Below are 22,698 nucleotides of genomic sequence, written 5' to 3'. Positions count from 1 at the left end.
TCCATGGCAGGCTCTTCAAGGTCCTTCCCCTCATCTCCAGTTGCTCATGCCGCAACCGAGAAGCTCACCAAGGGGAACCAGGTGCTGTGGCAGGCAACCGTCCTCTCCACCATTAGAGGAGCATAGATGTCGGATTGCCTTGACACCACGAAGACGGTCCCTCCTATGACCATTGAGGTCGCTCCTCCGACGGGAAGACAACGACCAGGCGCCAAATCCCAAGTTTCAAATGTGGTATGTGCAGGATCAGCAGATTTTCTCCTACCTACTGATCACACTGTCGGGAAAGATGGTGATCTAGGTGGCTTCCTACCACACGGCGGCGGAGCTGTGGAACACCATGAAAGATATGCTCACCTCCCACACTCGCACCAGGACCGTCACTGTCCGAATGGCACTCGCAAATCTGCAGAAGGGCAACGCCACCATCACCGGGTATGTGGGTAAGATCAAATCCCTTGGCCATAGGAAAGAAAGTTAAAGACTAGGACATCATCTCCCATATCCTTGCCGAGCTCGATGAAGAGTTCAACCCGGTCGTCTCCGCCATGTGCTTTCTGGTGGAGCCCGTCACTGTCCCGGAGTTGTATTCTCAGATCCTCAGCCTCGAGACCCGCATGAACCTCCGCAACAGGGCTCTCAATCATCTGCCAACGTGGCTGCTTGTGGCCCCTTCACCGAACAAACCGGCAGTGTTGACCGCAGACGCAACTTCCCCAACAAGCAAGGCGGCGGCAACAGTGGTGACTGTGGCCGCAACTTCTCCAAGCAAGGCACCCGCGGCGGCAGTACTAGAAACGGCGGCAGAGGCAGCTACAACAACGGCGGCGACATCTACAACAACAACGCCGCTGCCAAGGTGACTTGCCAAATTTGTGGCAAGGTTGGACATCCAGCCTAGAAGTGATGGAAAAGGTTTGCTTCCTCCTACAAGGGAGGAGAGGACAGATCGACCAACATGGCCACCTCTCAGTACAGTGTGGATACCAATTGGTATCTGGACAGTGGAGCAACGGATCACATCACCGAGGATCTGGCGAAGTTGACTATTTGTGATCGGTACACCAGGAACGAGCAGATCCATATGGCAAGTGGCTCATATATGACTATTGAGCATAATGGTCATTCGCAAATTCATACGCCTGATCGTGATCTCCATCTTACAAATATATTCCATGTACCTGAGGCTAGTATGAGTTTGATTTCTGATAGCCGTCTTGCTACTGATAATAACTCATTTGTTGAATTTCACTCGTACTCTTTTCTTGTAAAGGATCGGGGAACGAGGAAAGTCCTTCAAGGCAGGGGTAGGAGAGGCCTATATCCAGTCAAGCACATGGGATCACACATCAAGAAGCAAGTGCTCAGTGCCACCAAACCTTCCTTAGATAGGTGGCACCGACATTTAGGCCATCCATCATCGGTCATTGTTAGGAAAATTATTAGCTAATAATTTTCCTAACAATGATGGATTACAGATGTCCTTGATGAGAAATGAGCAAGACCATATGTTTATCAAAAATATAGCCCCTATATAAACCTAGCCCTTACTACCCGAACTTCTTACCTTCAAATAGGACTAACTGCCCGAACCCGCTTGCTTATCTTCTACGATCTAATTAAGTTAAGCAGTGGTTATTTTTTTAAGTGACTAGAACTTCTATCAACTACAAATGTCGGTGCTACCTATCCAAAGAAGGTTTGGTGGCACTGAGCACTTGCTTCTTGACATGTGATCCCATGTTCATGACTGGATATAGGCCCCTCCTACGCCTACCTTAAAGGACTTCCTCGTTCCCGATCCCTTACTAGAAGAGTATGGGTGAAATTCAACTAATAAGTTATTATCAATAGCAAAATGGCTAGCGGAAATCAAACTCTTACTAACCTCAGGTACATGGAGTATATTTTTAAGATGGAGATCACGATCAGGGGTATGAATTTGCGAATGACCAATATGCTCAATAGTCATACCCGAGACACTTTCCATATGGATCTGCTCATTGCCGGTGTATCGATCACGAACAATCAACTTCTCCAGATCCCCGATGATGTGATATGTTGCTCCACTCTCTAGATACCAATTGGTATCCACACCGTACCGAGAGGCGATCATGTTGGCCGATTTGTTCTCCCCTCCTTCATAGGAGGAATCAAACCTTTTCCATCACTTCCAGGATGGATGTCCTACTATGCCACAAATCTGGCAAGTCACCTTGGCAACAGTGTTGTTGTTGTAGTTGCCTCCACCGTCGTTTCCAGTGTTGTCTCCGTGGGCGCCCTGCTTGGAGAAGTGGCAGCCACTGTCACCACCATTGCCGTCACCTTGCTTGTTGGGGTAGTTGCGGCTGCGGTCACCACTACCAGCCTGCCGCTGCCGGTTTGTTCTGTGAAGCAGCCGCCATCAACCGCGTCGGTAGACGACTGAGAGCCCCCGTTGTGGAGGTTCATGCGGATCTGAAAGCTGAGGAGCTAAGAGTACAACTCTGGTACACTAATGAGCTCCACCCGAGAGGACATGGCGGAGACGACCGGGTGAACTCTTCATCGAGCCCGGCAAGGATATGGGAGACGATGTCCTCTTCTTCAACTGTCTTTCCTACGGCCATCAGTTCATCACAGAGGGATTTGATCTTGCCCACATACTCGGTGATGGTGGCATTGTCCTTCTGCAGATTCGCAAGCGCCATCCGGACATTGACGATCATGGGGCGAGTGTGGGAGGTGAGCATGCCCTCCATGGTGTTCAACAGCTCCGCTGCCGTGTGGCAGGAAGCCACCTGGATCGCCTTCTCCCGTTGCAACGTGGTCAGTAGGTAGGAGAAGACCTGCTGATCCTACACATACCACATCCGAAACTCAGGGTTTGGCGCCTTGGTTGTCGTCTTCCCGTCAGAGGAGCAACCTCAATGGTCATGGGAGGGACCGTCTTCATGGTGTCGAGGTAGTCCGCCATCTGTGCTCCTCTGATGGCGGAGAGGACAGTCCCCCCCCCCCCCAACACGGTAACACCTGGTTTCTCCTTGGTGAGCTTCTTGGTTGCGGCATGAGCAAATGGAGACGAGGGGAAGAAACTTGAAGAGCTCGCCATGGATGATTGTGAGGCTTTGATTACCATGAAAAGTTCTATGCATGGAAGCATATGCCGATGGACGCGTGCGTGTTATATAGGTTAATAGAATTACAATACGGCGGCAGGTAGTTAGTAGTCTGGACCCCTAGGTGAAGCTATACAAAGATAAAGATCATCTCTAATTACCTGAGATGCACAACACCAACACACACACACACACACACACACACACACACAAGTTGTCACGTACACAGACACATGTATAGCTTAGCTTAGAGGTCAAGTCTACTAACTACGTGCCGCCATATTGTAATTCTGTTAACCTATATAACATGCATGCGTTTGTGCTGATTGGCATACGCTTCCAGGCAATTCTGTTAACCTATATAACACGCATGCGTTTGTGCTGATTGGCATACGCTTCCAGGCATAGAACTTTACGGTGTGTGACTGAAGTTGTTAGCAGTCCATGTTTCCTTGCGGTGTTGGCAAGTTACTACTCCCATTGTAGTGTCAAAACGCTCTTATATTATAGGAAGGTGTGAGTACAACATAGCAGCTAGTAGAAGTGTAGAACTAGACATGTATATTACTCAAACAAGGGAATTGCACATAGCGTTCTCCAAGTTTATGTCATCTTTATTTGTCCAGACTTTCTTCTAAATTGTGGTTCAGTTTCCGCCAAGCAAGCAAAAGGACCACCACAAAGCAGACCGCTATGCAACATGTGGCTTCATTTTGTCCTCTATTTACACCTACTAATTTCTACTGTCATAACTGCAATATACAAGTGATTTCTAGCCATGCACATGAATCACTTCACCAAGGACAAGTATCTACTCCATTGTGAAAGGAGGAGAAAGAGGGGTCAGTGTTACGACAGAGAGGGCATCTTCATCCATAGCTCTTCTCTGAGTTATTAAACAGGGCCATGTGTTTCCATTTGTGAGGTGCAGAGCAAATAAATCCCCAGTGCCGATGATGTTAAGCCAGCGAAGATCCCCGGTAGTAGCTTCACTACAGCTTCCGCCGGTGACAACTCTTCTGTTTATATGGGTCTTAAGCTGTAAGTACTTGATACACGCTGCAGTTAGCTACTCTGTTTCTGAGACATAATCCTTTCAGCAAAACACCGTTACCACCATACAATGATGAATATCATCGTTATTTTTGGAAGGGGGGCATGCAACAGCAGATACTGATATAGCTAACATGACGGCACTCCAGAAACATGTCTCTTTTTTCGACGGTAACAAGGATGGCATCATTACTCCTACAGAAACATTTGAAGGTGATTGTGCTTAACTGCTTATGCAAAACATTCTGTAAAAACATGTTATCGTTCAGAGTTTAGACTCACATGTATCTGCCTTTTCTTTTGATAGAAAGCATGTTTACTGTTTGTGGAGCAGAAATTAAGTTCAATTAGATCGCTTGTAAATATAGAAAGCAAATTCAGATGCTCCGCTTGTGCCATATAACAGAAAGAAAATTCTAAGGCATGTTAAGTTAATTTGTTTGCCGTGTTTGTATCTTCTTGATTTTGACTAACTATATTTGGGACAAGGGCTAACATTAAATTTTCCTTTTAGCACAACTATGACATGTAACTAATTATGATCTGCTGATGTTAAAAAAATCAATTTTAAATATGCCTAAATTACCACTGCATGGCCCATGTGTAACTTGTTACTTCAAGATTTCTCGGGTAGTAGCTGTCAGTGCGTTTTCGATTGAGGCATACAGACTTACCTTTCAAGGTGCAGTAAGGGCACAAACCTCTGGTTAGGGCGGCGACTTAGGGCTAGAGCCTAATCTCCTTTTATGTTTATTGGTAATTTGATGGAAAATATATAAATAAGCATAGAGGGATTTTGATCCCTCAAAAAAAATGCTAGGGATTTCAAAAAGGAAATTCTTAAGCTGAATCTGAAGGATAAGGGAAGCACTAACAAACTTGAAAATAAGCTAAACAGACTGATACTATCCTGATTTGAGCATTAAAGAGACTTGATGATGGTGGCCCATACTCCTTATCCTTGCGCCGAGGGATATATGCTGGGTCCCACGTGGCAGAACTATTCTGTTCATATATATTTATTGTTATGACAAAATATTTTATCATGTAGGATTTGTTGCAATTGGTTGTGATGCTGCATATTCTAGAGACTCTGCCTCCTCCGTGCATGCTGCCCTCGGTCCTATAACAAGCCCGGTATGACTACCTCACAGACATCCATGTGCGCACACAGACAATGAACTTAATACTTAAAATTCGTTGTTCAATTCAGGTTGATGCACCATTGCCCCACATTAATATTCACATAGACCTAATCCACAGAGCAATGCATGGAAGTGATACAGGTGCATTAGATGCCAAAGGAAGGTAATTCAAATCGCCTACTTATGTATGTGCATATCTGGTAAATATCACCATGCATGCTATAAAGCAAAAGAAACATGGAAGTGATACAGCTAATTTTTATTATTAATTTATTCAAATTTATACATATACTAAACATGTCAAGCTGTAGATTTGTTCCCCGAAAATTCGAGGAAATATTCAGAAAAAATGCAAAAGTCAGACCAGATGCGCTGACATCCTCAGAGGTGGAAGAGATGATCCTAGCAAATCGAGATCCACTAGACCCTCGATCATGGTAATTTTCGTTGGAACTTTTGGTTATTTGTTAATTGCATTCTTGTGAACCAATGGAGGCATGCAGCATGATTCTATCACGTAGGTTCTCGTGCCAACTAGAAATGTTTCCTTTGGAACGGCATGTAAGAAAGTCAATGGAGGGATCAAATTATGAGTTATGGATTTTAAATTCGACTAAGTTTGCATTTCTAATAAATATAGGTCGGCGCCTGTAAATGAGTGGGGGCTGACATATAAGCTCGCAAGTGATAAGGATGGTTTTCTTCACAAGGATAGTGTAAGAGGTATATATGATGGAAGTGTGTTTGTCAAGTTGGAGGAAAAGAGGAGGTCCCTTCGGAGTGAAGTATGATGGGCGCGCTACACCATTGTGTGTTTGCACAACATTTGGGAAACCTATGTGTTCATATAGTTGTCAAATATGATGTGTATTGTTCAAGTGTACTTGACTGATTTTTATAAGGAAACATAGTGTGCCAACTAGCTGGTAGAATACGATATTTACTGTTAAGAAATGTGTTTACGTTGTAAGTCACACGTCAATTTGTAAACTACAATTGTTTATTGTTTATTGCACTGTCATCATAGCTATAGTTAGCTTGATCAAGTACCATTTTCAATCCATAATATCCTACCAAATTCACACCTGCTCTCATTTACAGATCCTTTATCCACTGATACTAGTGTTGACTTGATTTTTGAAAATCAGGAAAATCCGATATGTGGCCTACATAGTATGCTTCCTGAATGGAAAAGGTTTAGTTTTCAACTTACTTTCGACTAACAATCCCATGAGATGAATGCCCATCTCCACTCTTGACAAGTCATTAACAGCGACAGAAATAAAATATTTGTAGACTGTCCCCTTGGCTAACTAATATTTGAGGTTGGTTTGTGCTATACGTGGAGAGGCAAGAAAAAATTCTGCATATATTAGTACTAGACTAATAGTTGTGCTAAAACCATCTCATCTGCACCCTCCACCAGTCCACCGCCATATACGGTTAAATGTACCGCCCAGGCTGTTTTGGGTTTGCTTTGACCTGGATTAATCCGAATATTGTGCTTATGTCAACGCCTCCTGGTCAGCCATGCTTCAGGTTGTCATGTCGCCATATGCAACACAAAAGAAATGACAGGGAAAAAAATAAAGGGCAGTGGGGGCACACCTGTCATTCTCTCGCATTCTTCTTCTTTCTCTTACCCTTCCCATCTTCTCTTCTCGCATTTCTTACCAGTTGCCACAGCGACCAATGGATGTCCTTTCTTCTTCCCTGCTCTGATTTTACACACACACACACACACACACACACACACACACACACAATCAGCAAATGGCTTCATGCCAATATGATTAACCATGTCCTGAAATAATACATCCCAGTCCCGCATTCCGTCGAACACCTCATGAGCGACCACCATCTGTCCATCTGAATCAGAGAATGCTGTTAATTACTCTATATGGCATTGGACCTGCACCCAGACGTCGGCAGGTTAGCACGTACCTTCGTGCACGGCTGGTGAACCGTCAGTCAGATCGGCACAACCACGAGCCGTGATCAGGGACGGCAGGTACTCTGGTCACTACTGGAGAAAACCGTTCGAGGCAAATAGCTAGGCCATACCGGAGCAAGGGCAAGCGAATGTAGATGGTAAAAGCTTCGTGGTGCCGGAGATTCTTGGACATGACTGTTCTTGGTGCAGTAGTTGATCATGGGAAATGGCGGTGTGGAGCTAGAGGCTGGGTTCGAGCACGTCAGCGAACCCCCGCGTGGCGCAGGCGTGCCAATCCGCGCGGCGAGCCTAGCTTTTCCGAGGGACAGACGTCTGCACGGCATGGGCGTGGAGGCGGACGAGATCGCCGGATGGCGGCGCTGGCAGGAGACCCTACAGGCCGGCCGCCCCTATATCTCGCATTCAGCGACAGTTTTTTTTTGACCCTCGCTGAAGGGGAGGGCCAATTGGGCCGGCCCAGGCGCGCGAGAGGCCAAAACCTCTTTCTTACTTTCCTTATTCACGTTTTCTGAGTTCGTTTTTGCTTTATTTTTTATTTTGTCTACATTAAAACTTCTATATATTAAAAAAACTACAAAAAACATTTGAAAAATGTTGACAAAGCATTTGAAAAATGTTAAATATGTATATAGGAAATGTTGATCACGTATATGAAAAATGTATCAAAAATGATGTTTATGAAAAAAAATGATCTTGTATTTAGAAAATGTTAGTCAAAATTTTAAAAATTGTTGACCATGTATTAGAAAAATGTTAGTCAAGTATTTGAAAAAAGTTAATCAAACATTTTAAAAATGTTAATCAAGCACTTGACAAATGCTAAACATGTATAGAAAAAATGTTGACCATGTATTTACAAAATGATGATTTTTTATTATCTTGAATATAAAAATGTCAAGCATTTGAAGACATGTTAAACAGTTATTTAAAAATGGAATCAAGCATTTGAAATTTGTTAAATGTGTATAAATTTTTTTACCATTTATTAATAAAATGACGAATATTTTCGATGATGTATATAAATGTTAACAAAAAATTTAAAAAATGCTAAACAAGTATTTTAAAAATGTAGAATGTGTATATAAAAAATGTTGACCGTGTATAATTTTTTTAATATTTTATTTAAAAAATTAAGATTAATATTTTTTAAACGAATAGGAAATTTGTTGATCAATTATTTAAAAAAAGTTAACCAATCATTTAAAAAATGTTATCAAATGTGTACAGAAAAAGAATTGACCACATATTTAAAAATGTTTAACTTGTGTTTGAAAAATGTGCTATTAGATACCTGTTCAACATTTTTTGAAAACCGAAAAAGAAACAAAGAAAGCGGAGCAAAACAAAGAAAAAAGAAAAGAAAAAACATCAAGAACCATGAAAAGAAATAAATAAAACCAAAGAAAAAGAAAGAAAAGAAAAAACAGTGAAAATGGAGAAAGGGACAAAGAAAAACCGTGAAAAAACAAAGAAAAACAAAAGGCAAAAAAAACAGATAACACTATGGAAAATCAGATCTGTTCTGCTTTAGTATGTCGCGCCCTATAGTTTTTCTTGAACATGACCCTGTTGTGTTGGTTAGCAGCGCTACGACCTAGGATTGAATCCTGGTATGGCCCTTTCTTGTTCTCCATTTTTTTAAGTCACTATTGGTCGGCCCGGGACTGTAGATGCTTAAGCAAGATATCCTATTGTCTCACTTAAAGCGAGATATCGTTGTCGTGTAAACGACAAGACTGGCCAAGGTATATGATTCTAGGGCATGTTTGGTTGGTCGCATGCAACCCATACAATCTTGGTATGTAAAATCGGCATGTTTGCTTACCTGGACTGCATCGAAATTCTGCCCGGCATGTTTTTTAAAGCATCAAGATCTAGATGAGGAAGAACCCTCGATTGTTTCCTCTCGGCCCGAGTAAGCGCGGGTAGGTTTGCAGATAATTGGATTCGAGACAAGTTTCGCACAAAAAATGATGTGCATCGACGTTGTAATTGCATTCCCGTGATCGGTATCTAATTTTGTTCATTGTAAATCTTAAATTTGGTGTTTATGTTTGGAATTTTTAGATGACTCTTTTCATATTGCTCGCATATAGTTGACCTTTCAAAAAAATTGAGATGATTCAAAATTTTCTTTGAGAAGTAGTTTCATCTCGTTGTTTCACAAAACTTTATTGTTGTGAGTTTTATGTGCCAACGTTCACAGACGAGTATATTGTTCTTCATTTCTTTTAAAGTCGCTATTGGGCCGGCCCGGGACTGTAGATGCAAATGACGAGACTGGCCAGATATATGGTGTCTAGGGCATGTTTGGTTGGTCGCATGCGGTCCATACAAGCTTGGGATATAAAATCGACATGTTTGCTTACCTGGATTGCATCGAAATTCTGCCCGACATACTTTATAAAGCAGCAAGATCTGGTTGAGGAAGAACCCTCGATCGTTTCCTCTCGGCCCGAGTAAGCGCAGGTAGGTTTGCATATACTTGGGTTCGAATAAGTTTCGCACAAAAATGATGTGCATCGACGTTGTGATTGCATTCTCGTGATCGGTTTCTAATTTTATTGATTGTAAATCTTAAATTTGGTGTTTATGTTTGGAATTTTTAGATGATTCTTTTAAATTGCTCGCATATGGTTGGCCTTTGAAATTTTATTTGAGAAGTAGTTTCATCTCGTTGTTTCACACAACTTTATTGTTGTAAGTTTCATGTGTCAACGGTCACAGGCGAGTATATTGTAGTGTACTAACATGTTCACCTCTCATTGTTTCAAACAACTCTCATGTCGTAATTTCTTTTTATTTTGATGCTCGTGCACAAAGTTGTTCAAGTGTGGTGGTGTGAGTAAGTTCATCATGTAGACAAGATGTAAGATTAATCATCGGTGCACACGTAACCAGAAAACCTAAAATTGCATCCTGAGGAGCACATGCAACACATATGATTATGCTGTTATGCAACCTATAGGTTTGTGGGCAACCAAACACAATGCACAACATAAACCAAACCTTGTATTTACGCAACCAAACTATAACAGACTACAAGTGCAAGAAGGAGAAAATTGATGTAGGGAAACCAACACGTCCGTAGAACTTACACGAGCTAGCCACCAACTATGGTGTGGTATCATGGAACCAATTTCACGCATAGGTCATTGAATAGGGGTACATTTGTGACTCGCATGTAGCAAGACAGAAGCACACCCTGCCTCAAGAAAGGCTAGAGTGGGTCGGTCAAGCAACGTCTTTGTTAGGTTGCTTCTTGGTTTGGTTCATTTCTTTTTTCTCCTTTTCTCTCTCTTTTACTTTTTATTTATATTTCAAAATGTTATATTTATTTTTGAAATTAATAACTTAGTTTTCAAAAAAATTACCCCACATTTAAGCGTGTCCGTGCAATGTAAAAGCTTCTTCGCAAGGTTTTAAAAGAAATTATACAATTCAAAAAATGCGCGTGAATTTCAAAATACGTTTAAAATATGTTCATGGTATTTAAAAACAATACATCAAATATATTTTTGTTATTTTAGTTTGTAAAAACAATCATAGTATCACTCAAAATATTGTTATTGACATTCTAAAAAGGTTAACATGTCTAAAACATAATTCATGACTAAAAGTGCTAAAAAAATATGGAAAATTTCTTGTGTAATTTAAAAGGAAATAGTTAGTAGTACCTTTCAAAAAATGTTCATAACATTTTAAAATTATTGATATATCTAAAAAATATGTTCATGGCATTTTGGGAAAACAATTAATGTGTCTTCAGAAAATATTCAAAATGTAAAATGTCCAATATTTATTTGACAAATATTCAACATGTGTCCATAAAAATGTAAACATGGATTAAAAAAATGTTCGAGATGCATCTGAAAAATGTTTTGTATGTCTTGAAAAACTTTTGGACGTGTATTTGTAAAAGTGTCAATGTGTGCTACACAAAGAGGGAAAAGGTAAAAAGATTGGAGATTTGTTTTTTCAAAAAAGGAAAAATAAATAAATTTATAACTAGAAAAGGGAAAAGGGAAAAGGAAAATAAATGAAAAGATAAACCAATAGAAACATATAAAAGAAAATAAAAACCAAACAAAACATTTGCAAAACCAGGCGGATGGTTCGCCAACCAATCCTTAATGTACATTTTTAGGAAAATTCTTAATCTCTACAATTACTAAGCTCCCATGAAATGAAGCTCTCTGGTTGATCGTGGACTATGGTCAAATGGTGGACCCTGTTAGAGAGAGGAAGGCTCGAGCGTGTCTACTGCCCATTGCAACATTTTGCTTTTCTAGCCAATAATAAATATACATGGCAGCGTATTAGTAGAAGCGAAAGGTAAGCTGGTTTTTCGGACTGGATTTTCTGCTTTTTTATTTGGGTCGGCTGAGTCGCCCAACATTGGCAGATGAATTTTTTCCACATCCGCTTGAAAAATACAAATTTGAAAATATGCATCCGAATTAAAAATAATTAAATATTAAATGATCGGTCAACCGCCAGCCAAAGTCAACTTAAACATTAATAAAACATAAATAAACTAAATAAGCGCGCATCCAGCCACCCAGCACACTGCCCTAGGAGTCGTCATCGTTGTCGTTGTTGCAGGTGAGGTCGACGAAGGCTGGCGGTGGCCCAGCCCACGAAAATACGGTCTCCCACGCCACCCGCGTCGACTCCTCGAGTGTCTGCTCTGTCGGCGGCATTGCTGCCTGGCGCGCGTGCTCCTCCTCCTCTTTCTCCCAGCGCTCTTCCTCCTCCTCTGTGCCTAGCAGGCACGACACTCCTCCTCCTCCTCGCGATCGGCCTGCATCCGGCTCGCTGGCGGCGCGCTCCTTTAACAGGAGAAGTTGTCGCCGGTGCTCCAGGTGAAGGAAATATGCCCTAGAGGCAATAATAAAGTTATTATTTATTTCCTTATATCATGATAAATGTTTATTATTCATGCTAGAATTGTATTAACCGGAAACATAATACATGTGTGAATACATAGACAAACAGAGTGTCACTAGTATGCCTCTACTTGACTAGCTCGTTAATCAAAGATGGTTATGTTTCCTGACCATGAACAATGAGTTGTTATTTGATTAACGAGGTCACATCATTAGTTGAATGATCTGATTGACATGACCCATTCCATTAGCTTAGCACCTGATCGTTTAGTATGTTGCTATTGCTTTCTTCATGACTTATACATGTTCCTATGACTATGAGATTATGCAACTCCCGTTTACCGGAGGAACACTTTGGGTACTACCAAACGTCACAACGTAAATGGGTGATTATAAAGGAGTACTACAGGTGTCTCCAATGGTCGATGTTGGGTTGGCGTATTTCGAGATTAGGATTTGTCACTCCGATTGTCGGAGAGGTATCTCTGGGCCCTCTCGGTAATACACATCACATAAGCCTTGCAAGCATTACAACTAATATGTTAGTTGTGAGATGATGTATTACGGAACGAGTAAAGAGACTTGCCAGTAACGAGATTGAACTAGGTATTGGATACCGACGATCGAATCTCGGGCAAGTAACATACCGATGACAAAGGGAACAACGTATGTTGTTATGCGGTCTAACCGATAAAGATCTTCGTAGAATATGTAGGAGCCAATATGGGCATCCAGGTCCCGCTATTGGTTATTGACCAGAGACATGTCTCGGTCATGTCTACATTGTTCTCGAACCCGTAGGGTCCGCACGCTTAAGGTTACGATGACAGTTATATTATGAGTTTATGCATTTTGATGTACCGAAGGAGTTCGGAGTCCCGGATGAGATCGGGGACATGACGAGGAGTCTCGAAATGGTCGAGACGTAAAGATCGATATATTGGACGACTATATTCGGAGTTCGGAAAGGTTCCGAGTGATTCGGGTATTTTCCGGAGTACCGGGAGGTTACGGGAATACGGGGAAGAGTATTGGGCCTTGATGGGCTTTAGTGGGAAGAGGAGAAAAAGGCTGCGCCCCCCCTCCCCTCTAGTCCGAATTGGACTAGGGAAAAGGGGGCCGGCCACCTCTCCTTCTCCTCCTATACCTTCTCCCTTCCTCCCCTCTTGGTGGACTCCTACTAGGACTTGGAGTCCTAGTAGGACTCCCTATCCTGGCCGCACCTTTGCCTTGGCCGGCCTCCTCCTCCTCCATCCTTTATATACGGAGGCAGGGGCACCTCTAAACACACAAGTTGACACAAGTTGATCCACGTGATCGATTCCTTAGCCGTGTGCGGTGCCCCCTGCCACCATATTCCTCAATAATACTGTAGCGGAGTTTAGGCGAAGCCCTGCTGCTGTAGTTCATCAAGATCGTCACCACGCCGTCGTGCTGACGGAACTCTTCCCCGACACTTTGCTGGATCGGAGTCCGGGGATCGTCATCGAGCTGAACGTGTGCTCGAACTCGGAGGTGCCGTAGTTTCGGTGCTTGATCGGTTGGATCGTGAAGACGTACGACTACTTCCTCTACGTCGTGTCATCGCTTCCGCAGTCGGTCTGCGTTGGGTACGTAGACAACACTCTCCTCTCGTTGCTATACATCACATGATCCTGTGTGCGCGTAGGAAAATTTTTGAAATTACTACGAAACCCAACAGTGGCATCCGAGCCTAGGTTAATGATGTTGATGTTATATGCACGAGTAGAACACAAGTGAGTTGTGGACGATACAAGTCATACTGCCTACCAGCATGTCATATTTTGGTTCGGCGGTATTGTTGGACGAGACGACCCGGACCAACCTTACGCGTACGCTTACACGAGACCGGTTCCCTCGACGTGCTTTGCACAGAGATGGCTTGCGGGCGACTGCCTCTCCAACTTTAGTTGAACCAAGTATGGCTACGCCCGGTCCTTGAGAAGGTTAAAACGGAGTCTATTTGACAAACTATCGTTGTGGTTTTGATGCGTAGGTGAGATTGGTTCTTACTTAAGCCCGTAGCAGCCACGTAAAACATGCAACAACAAAGTAGAGGACGTCTAACTTGTTTTTGCAGGGCATGTTGTGATGTGATATGGTCAAAGCATGATGCTGAATTTTATTGTATGAGATGATCATGTTTTGTAACCAAGTTATCGGCAACTGGCAGGAGCCATATGGTTGTCGCTTTATTGTATGCAATGCAATCGCGATGTAATGCTTTACTTTATTACTAAACGGTAGTGATAGTCGTGAAAGCATAAGATTGGCGAGACGACAACGATGCTACGATGGAGATCAAGGTGTCGCGCCGGTGACGATGGTGATCATGACGGTGCTTCGGAGATGGAGATCACAAGCACAAGATGATGATGACCATATCATATCACTTATATTGATTGCATGTGATGTTTATCTTTTTATGCATCTTATCTTGCTTTGATTGACGGTAGCATTATAAGATGATCTCTCACTAAATTATCAAGAAGTGTTCTCCCTGAGTATGCACTGTTGCGAAAGTTCTTCGTGCTGAGACACCACGTGATGATCGGGTGTGATAGGCTCTACGTTCAAATACAACGGGTGCAAAACAGTTGCACACGCAGAATACTCAGGTTAAACTTGACGAGCCTAGCATATGCAGATATGGCCTCGGAACACGGAGACCGAAAGGTCGAGCGTGAATCATATAGTAGATATGATCAACATAATGATGTTCACCGATGAAACTACTCCATCTCACGTGATGATCGGACATGGTTTAGTTGATTTGGATCACGTGATCACTTAGAGGATTAGATGGATGTCTATCTAAGTGGGAGTTCTTAAGTAATATGATTAAATTGAACTTAAATTTATCATGAACTTAGTCCTGGTAGTATTTTGCAAATCATGTTGCAGATCAATAGCTCGCGTTGTTGCTTCCCTGTGTTTATTTTAATATGTTCCTAGAGAAAATTATGTTGAAAAATGTTAGTAGCAATGTTGCGGATTTGATCCGTGATCTGAGGTTTATCCTCATTGCTGCACAGAAGAATTATGTCCTTGATGCACCGCTAGGTGACGGACCTATTGCAGGAGCAGATGCAGACGTTATGAACGTTTGGCTAGCTCAATATGATGACTACTTGATAGTTTAAGTGCACCATGCTTAAACGGCTTAGAATCGGGACTTCAAAGATGTTTTGAACATCATGGACCATATGAGATGTTCCAGTAATTGAAGTTAATATTTCAAGCAAATACCCGAGTTGAGAGATGTGAAGTCTCCAACAAGTTCTATAGCTAAAAGATGGAGGAGAATCGCTCAACTAGTGAGCATGTGCTCAGATTGTCTGGGTACTTCAATTGCTTGAATCAAGTGGGAGTTAATCTTCCAGATAAGATAGTGATTGACAGAATTCTCTAGACACCATCACTAAGTTACTGAACTTAATGATGAACTATAGTATGCAAGGGATGACGAAAACGATTCCCGAGCTCTTCGTGATATTGAAATCGACGAAGGTAGAAATCAAGAAAGAGCATCAAGTGTTGATGATTGACAAGACCACTAGTTTCAAGAAAAGGGCAAAGGGAAGAAGGGGAACTTCAAGAAGAACAGCAAGCAAGTTGCTGCTCAAGTGAAGAAGCCCAAGTCTGGTCCTAAGCCTGAGACTAAGTGCTTCTACTGCAAAGGGACTGGTCACTGGAAGCGGATCTACCCCAAGTGATTGGCGGAAAAGAAGGATGGCAAAGTGAACATAAGTATATTTGATATACATGTTATTGATGTGTACTTTACTAGTGTTTATAGCAACCCCTCAGTATTTGATACTAGTTCAGTTGCTAAGATTAGTAACTCAAAACGGGAGTTGCAGAATAAACAGAGACTAGTTAAGGGTGAAGTGACGATGTATGTTGGAAGTGGTTCCAAGATTGATATGATCATCGTCACACACTCCCTATACTTTCGGGATTAGTGTTGAACCTGAATAAGTGTTATTTGGTGTTGGCATTGAGCATGAATATGATTTGATCATGTTTATTGTAATACGGTTATTCATTTAAGTAAGAGAATAAATTGTTGTTCTGTTTACATGAATGAAACCTTATATGGTTACACACCCAATGAAAATAGTTCGTTGGATCTCGATCATAGTGATACACATAATCATAATATTGAAACCAAAAGATGCAAAGTTAATAATGATAAGTGCAACTTGTTTGTAGCACTGCTGTTTAGGTCATATTGGTATAAAGCGCATGAAGAAACTCCATACTGATGGGCTTTTTGAATCACTTGATTATGAATCAGTTGATGCTTGCGAACCATGCCTCATGGGCAAGATGACTAAGACTCTGTTCTTCGGAACAATGGAGCGAGCAATAGATTTGTTGAAAAACATACATACTGATGTATGTGGTCCGATGAATATTGAGGCTCGCGACAGGTATCATTATTTTCTGATCTTCACAGATGATTTGAGCAGATATGAGTATATCTACTTGATGAAACATAAGTCTGAAACATTTGAAAAATTCAAAGAATTTCAGAGTGAAGTGGAAAATCATCGTGACAAGAAAATAAAGTTTCTACGATCTGATCGCGGAGACAAATATTTGAGTTACGAGTTTGGTCTTCAATTAAAACAATGTGGAATAGTTTCACAAACTCACGCCACCTGGAACACCACAATGTAATGGTGTGTCCGAACGTCATAACCGTACTTTATTAGATATGGTGCGATCTATGATGTCTCTTACCGATCTACCACTATCATTTTGGGGTTATGCATTAGAGACAGCTGCATTCACGTTAAAAGGGCACCATCTAAATCCGTTGAGACGACACCGTATGAACTATGGTTTGGCAAGAAACCAAAGTTGTCGTTTCTTAAAGTTTGGGGCTGCGATGCTTATGTGAAAAAAGCTTCAACCTGATAAGCTCGAACCCAAATCGGAGAAATGTGTATTCATAGGATACCCAAAGGAAACTGTTGGGTACACCTTCTATCACAGATCCGAAGGCAAAACATTCGTTGCTAAGAATGGATCATTTCTAGAGAAGGAGTTTCTCTCGAAAGAAGTGAGTGGGAGGAAAGTAGAACTTGACGAGGTAACTGTACCTGCTCCCTTACTGGAGAGTAGTTCATCACAGAAAACTGTTTCAGTGACACCTACACCGGTTAGTGAGGAAGCCAATGATAATGATCATGAAACATCAGATCAAGATACTACTGAACCACGTAGATCAACCAGAGTAAGATCCGCGCCAGAGTGGTACGGTAATCCTGTTCTGGAAGTCATGCTACTAGATCATGATGAACCTACGAACTATGAAGAAGCGATGGTGAGCCCAGATTCCGCAAAGTGGCTTGAAGCCAAGAAATCTGAGATGGGATCCATGTATGAGAACAAAGTATGGACTTTGGTTGACTTGCCCGATGATCGGCAAGCAATTGAGAATAAATGGATCTTTAAGAGGAAGACGGACGTTGATAGTAGTGTTACTATCTACAAAGCTCAACTTGTCGCAAAAGGTTTTTTTGACAAGTTCAAGGTGTTGACTACAATGAGATTTTCTCAACTGTAGTGATGCTTAAGTCTATCCGAATCATGTTAGCAATTGCCACATTTTATGAAATCTGGTAAATGGATGTCAAAACTGCATTCCTTAATGGATTTATTAAAGAAGAGTTGTATATGATGCAACCAGAAAGTTTTTGTCAATCCTAAAGATGCTAACAAAGTGTGCAAGCTCCAGCAATCCATCAATGGACTGGTGTAAGCATCTCGGAGTTGGAATATACGCTTTGATGAGTTGATCAAAGCATATGGTTTAATACAGACTTTTGGAAAGGCCTGTATTTACAAGAAAGTGAGTGGGAGCACTACAGCATTTCTGATAAGTATATGTGAATGACATATTGTTGATCGGAAATAATGTAGAATTATTCTGCAAAGCATGAAAGGATACTTGAATAAAAGTTTTTCAAAGAAAGACCTTGGTGAAGCTGCTTACACATTGAGCATCAAGATCTATATAGATAGATGAAGACGCTTGATAAGATTTTTTTCAATGAATACATACCTTGATAAATTTTTGAAATGGAACAGTCAAAGAAGGAGTTCTTGCCTGTGTTACAAGGTGTTAAGTTGAGTAAGACTCAAAGCCCGACCACGGCAGAAAATAGAAAGAGAATGAAAGTCATTCCCTATGCCTCAGTCATAGGTTCTATAAAGTATGCCATGCTGTATACCAGATCTATTGTATGCCATACCACTGAGTTTGGCAAGGGAGTACAATAGTGATCTAGGAGTAGATCACTGGAGAGCGGTCAAAATTGTCCTTAGTGGAATAAGGATATGTTTCTCGATTATGGAAAAAGGTTCGTCGTAAAAGGTTACGCCGATGCAAGTTTGACACTAATCTAGATGACTCTAAGTCTTGATCTAGATACATATTGAAAGTGGGAGCAATTAGCTAGAGTAGCTCCGTGCAGAGCATTGTAGACATAGAATTCGCAAAATACTTACGGATCTGTATATGACATACCCGTTGACTAAGATTCTCTCACAAGCAAAACATGATCACACCTTAGTACTCCTTGGGTGTTAATCACATAGCGATGTGAACTAGATTACTGAATCTAGTAAACCCTTTGGGTGTTGGTCACATAGCGATGTGAACTATGGGTGTTAATCACATGGTGATGTGAACTATTGCTGTTAAATCACATGGCGATGTGAACTAGATTATTGACTCTAGTGCAAGTGGGAGACTGAAGGAAATATGCCCTAGAGGCAATAATAAAGTTATTATTTATTTCCTTATATCATGATAAATGTTTATTATTCATGCTAGAATTGTATTAACCAGAAACATAATACATGTGTGAATACATAGACAAACAGAGTGTCACTAGTATGCCTCTACTTGACTAGCTCGTTAATCAAAGATGGTTATGTTTCCTGACCATGAACAATGAGTTGTTATTTGATTAACGAGGTCACATCATTAGTTGAATGATCTGATTGACATGACCCATTCCATTAGCTTAGCACCTGATCGTTTAGTATGTTGCTATTGCTTTCTTCATGACTTATACATGTTCCTATGACTATGAGATTATGCAACTCCCGTTTACCGGAGGAACACTTTGGGTACTACCAAACGTCACAACGTAAATGGGTGATTATAAAGGAGTACTACAGGTGTCTCCAATGGTCGATGTTGGGTTGGCGTATTTCGAGATTAGGATTTGTCACTCCGATTGTCGGAGAGGTATCTCTGGGCCCTCTCGGTAATACACATCACATAAGCCTTGCAAGCATTACAACTAATATGTTAGTTGTGAGATGATGTATTACGGAACGAGTAAAGAGACTTGCCAGTAACGAGATTGAACTAGGTATTGGATACCGACGATCGAATCTCGGGCAAGTAACATACCGATGACAAAGGGAACAACGTATGTTGTTATGCGGTCTGACCGATAAAGATCTTCGTAGAATATGTAGGAGCCAATATGGGCATCCAGGTCCCGCTATTGGTTATTGACCAGAGACATGTCTCGGTCATGTCTACATTGTTCTCGAACCCGTAGGGTCCGCACGCTTAAGGTTACGATGACAGTTATATTATGAGTTTATGCATTTTGATGTACCGAAGGAGTTTGGAGTCCCGGATGAGATCGGGGACATGACGAGGAGTCTCGAAATGGTCGAGACGTAAAGATCGATATATTGGACGACTATATTCGGAGTTCGGAAAGGTTCCGAGTGATTCGGGTATTTTCCGGAGTACCGGGAGGTTACGGGAATACGGGGAAGAGTATTGGGCCTTGATGGGCTTTAGTGGGAAGAGGAGAAAAAGGCTGCGCCCCCCCTCCCCTCTAGTCCGAATTGGACTAGGGAAAAGGGGGCCGGCCACCTCTCCTTCTCCTCCTATTCCTTCTCCCTTCCTCCCCTCTTGGTGGACTCCTACTAGGACTTGGAGTCCTAGTAGGACTCCCTATCCTGGCCGCACCTTTGCCTTGGCCGGCCTCCTCCTCCTCCATCCTTTATATACGGAGGCAGGGGCACCTCTAAACACACAAGTTGACACAAGTTGATCCACGTGATCGATTCCTTAGCCGTGTGCGGTGCCCCCTGCCACCATATTCCTCAATAATACTGTAGCGGAGTTTAGGCGAAGCCCTGCTGCTGTAGTTCATCAAGATCGTCACCACGCCGTCGTGCTGACGGAACTCTTCCCCGACACTTTGCTGGATCGGAGTCCGGGGATCGTCATCGAGCTGAACGTGTGCTCGAACTCGGAGGTGCCGTAGTTTCGGTGCTTGATCGGTTGGATCGTGAAGACGTACGACTACTTCCTCTACGTCGTGTCATCGCTTCCGCAGTCGGTCTGCGTTGGGTACGTAGACAACACTCTCCTCTCGTTGCTATACATCACATGATCCTGTGTGCGCGTAGGAAAATTTTTTGAAATTACTACGAAACCCAACAGTGGCATCCGAGCCTAGGTTAATGATGTTGATGTTATATGCACGAGTAGAACACAAGTGAGTTGTGGACGATACAAGTCATACTGCCTACCAGCATGTCATATTTTGGTTCGGCGGTATTGTTGGACGAGACGACCCGGACCAACCTTACGCGTACGCTTACGCGAGACCGGTTCCCTCGACGTGCTTTGCACAGAGATGGCTTGCGGGCGACTGCCTCTCCAACTTTAGTTGAACCAAGTATGGCTACGCCCGGTCCTTGAGAAGGTTAAAACGGAGTCTATTTGACAAACTATCGTTGTGGTTTTGATGCGTAGGTGAGATTGGTTCTTACTTAAGCCCGTAGCAGCCACGTAAAACATGCAACAACAAAGTAGAGGACGTCTAACTTGTTTTTGCAGGGCATGTTGTGATGTGATATGGTCAAAGCATGATGCTGAATTTTATTGTATGAGATGATCATGTTTTGTAACCAAGTTATCGGCAACTGGCAGGAGCCATATGGTTGTCGCTTTATTGTATGCAATGCAATCGCGATGTAATGCTTTACTTTATTACTAAACGGTAGTGATAGTCGTGAAAGCATAAGATTGGCGAGACGACAACGATGCTACGATGGAGATCAAGGTGTCGCGCCGGTGACGATGGTGATCATGACGGTGCTTCGGAGATGGAGATCACAAGCACAAGATGATGATGACCATATCATATCACTTATATTGATTGCATGTGATGTTTATCTTTTTATGCATCTTATCTTGCTTTGATTGACGGTAGCATTATAAGATGATCTCTCACTAAATTATCAAGAAGTGTTCTCCCTGAGTATGCACCGTTGCGAAAGTTCTTCGTGCTGAGACACCACGTGATGATCAGGTGTGATAGGCTCTACGTTCAAATACAACGGGTGCAAAACAGTTGCACACGCAGAATACTCAGGTTAAACTTGACGAGCCTAGCATATGCAGATATGGCCTCGGAACACGGAGACCGAAAGGTCGAGCGTGAATCATATAGTAGATATGATCAACATAATGATGTTCACCGATGAAACTACTCCATCTCACGTGATGATCGGACATGGTTTAGTTGATTTGGATCACGTGATCACTTAGAGGATTAGAGGGATGTCTATCTAAGTGGGAGTTCTTAAGTAATATGATTAAATTGAACTTAAATTTATCATGAACTTAGTCCTGGTAGTATTTTGCAAATCATGTTGCAGATCAATAGCTCGCGTTGTTGCTTCCCTGTGTTTATTTTAATATGTTCCTAGAGAAAATTATGTTGAAAAATGTTAGTAGCAATGTTGCGGATTTGATCCGCGATCTGAGGTTTATCCTCATTGCTGCACAGAAGAATTATGTCCTTGATGCACCGCTAGGTGACGGACCTATTGCAGGAGCAGATGCAGACGTTATGAACGTTTGGCTAGCTCAATATGATGACTACTTGATAGTTTAAGTGCACCATGCTTAAACGGCTTAGAATCGGGACTTCAAAGATGTTTTGAACATCATGGACCATATGAGATGTTCCAGTAATTGAAGTTAATATTTCAAGCAAATACCCGAGTTGAGAGATGTGAAGTCTCCAACAAGTTCTATAGCTAAAAGATGGAGGAGAATCGCTCAACTAGTGAGCATGTGCTCAGATTGTCTGGGTACTTCAATTGCTTGAATCAAGTGGGAGTTAATCTTCCAGATAAGATAGTGATTGACAGAATTCTCTAGACACCATCACTAAGTTACTGAACTTAATGATGAACTATAGTATGCAAGGGATGACGAAAACGATTCCCGAGCTCTTCGTGATATTGAAATCGACGAAGGTAGAAATCAAGAAAGAGCATCAAGTGTTGATGATTGACAAGACCACTAGTTTCAAGAAAAGGGCAAAGGGAAGAAGGGGAACTTCAAGAAGAACAGCAAGCAAGTTGCTGCTCAAGTGAAGAAGCCCAAGTCTGGTCCTAAGCCTGAGACTAAGTGCTTCTACTGCAAAGGGACTGGTCACTGGAAGCGGATCTACCCCAAGTGATTGGCGGAA

At 42.1% G+C, this 22,698-nt stretch overlaps 1 protein-coding gene and 1 long non-coding RNA gene across 2 annotated transcripts; one reads left to right on the top strand and one right to left on the bottom strand.

Annotated features, from left to right (window-relative positions):
* Nucleotides 1-3,497: 3,497 nt before the first annotated feature.
* LOC123159773 (probable peroxygenase 4) lies at nt 3,498-6,220 on the top strand. Its single transcript, XM_044577587.1, has 6 exons — nt 3,498-4,139; nt 4,251-4,364; nt 5,203-5,288; nt 5,365-5,459; nt 5,608-5,733; nt 5,937-6,220. The coding sequence occupies exons 1-6, from the start codon at nt 4,052-4,054 to the stop codon at nt 6,085-6,087; spliced, it is 660 nt and encodes a 219-aa protein (XP_044433522.1). The 5' UTR covers nt 3,498-4,051; the 3' UTR covers nt 6,088-6,220.
* Nucleotides 6,221-6,528: 308 nt separating this feature from the next.
* LOC123159774 (uncharacterized) lies at nt 6,529-7,624 on the bottom strand. The gene is made up of 3 exons (XR_006479868.1): nt 7,241-7,624; nt 6,905-7,165; nt 6,529-6,816 (listed from the first exon to the last, which is right to left on the bottom strand). It is a non-coding gene; the product is annotated as an uncharacterized lncRNA (long non-coding RNA).
* Nucleotides 7,625-22,698: the final 15,074 nt, after the last annotated feature.

The sequence above is a fragment of the Triticum aestivum genome, chromosome 7B, assembly GCF_018294505.1.
Source record: "Triticum aestivum cultivar Chinese Spring chromosome 7B, IWGSC CS RefSeq v2.1, whole genome shotgun sequence".
Lineage (NCBI taxonomy): Eukaryota > Viridiplantae > Streptophyta > Magnoliopsida > Poales > Poaceae > Triticum > Triticum aestivum.
The sequence above is the reverse complement of the archived record's forward strand: the minus strand, read 5'-3'. Positions and strand labels throughout refer to the sequence as shown.

Bases quoted from the DNA above. Each gene is read 5' to 3' on its own strand.
- LOC123159773 (XM_044577587.1), top strand. From the start codon at position 4,052: ATGATGTTAAGCCAGCGAAGATCCCCGGTAGTAGCTTCACTACAGCTT. The intron at 5,289-5,364 runs GTATGACTACCT...TGTTCAATTCAG, and splicing joins TCGGTCCTATAACAAGCCCG to GTTGATGCACCATTGCCCCA. The intron at 5,734-5,936 runs GTAATTTTCGTT...TAATAAATATAG, and splicing joins CCACTAGACCCTCGATCATG to GTCGGCGCCTGTAAATGAGT.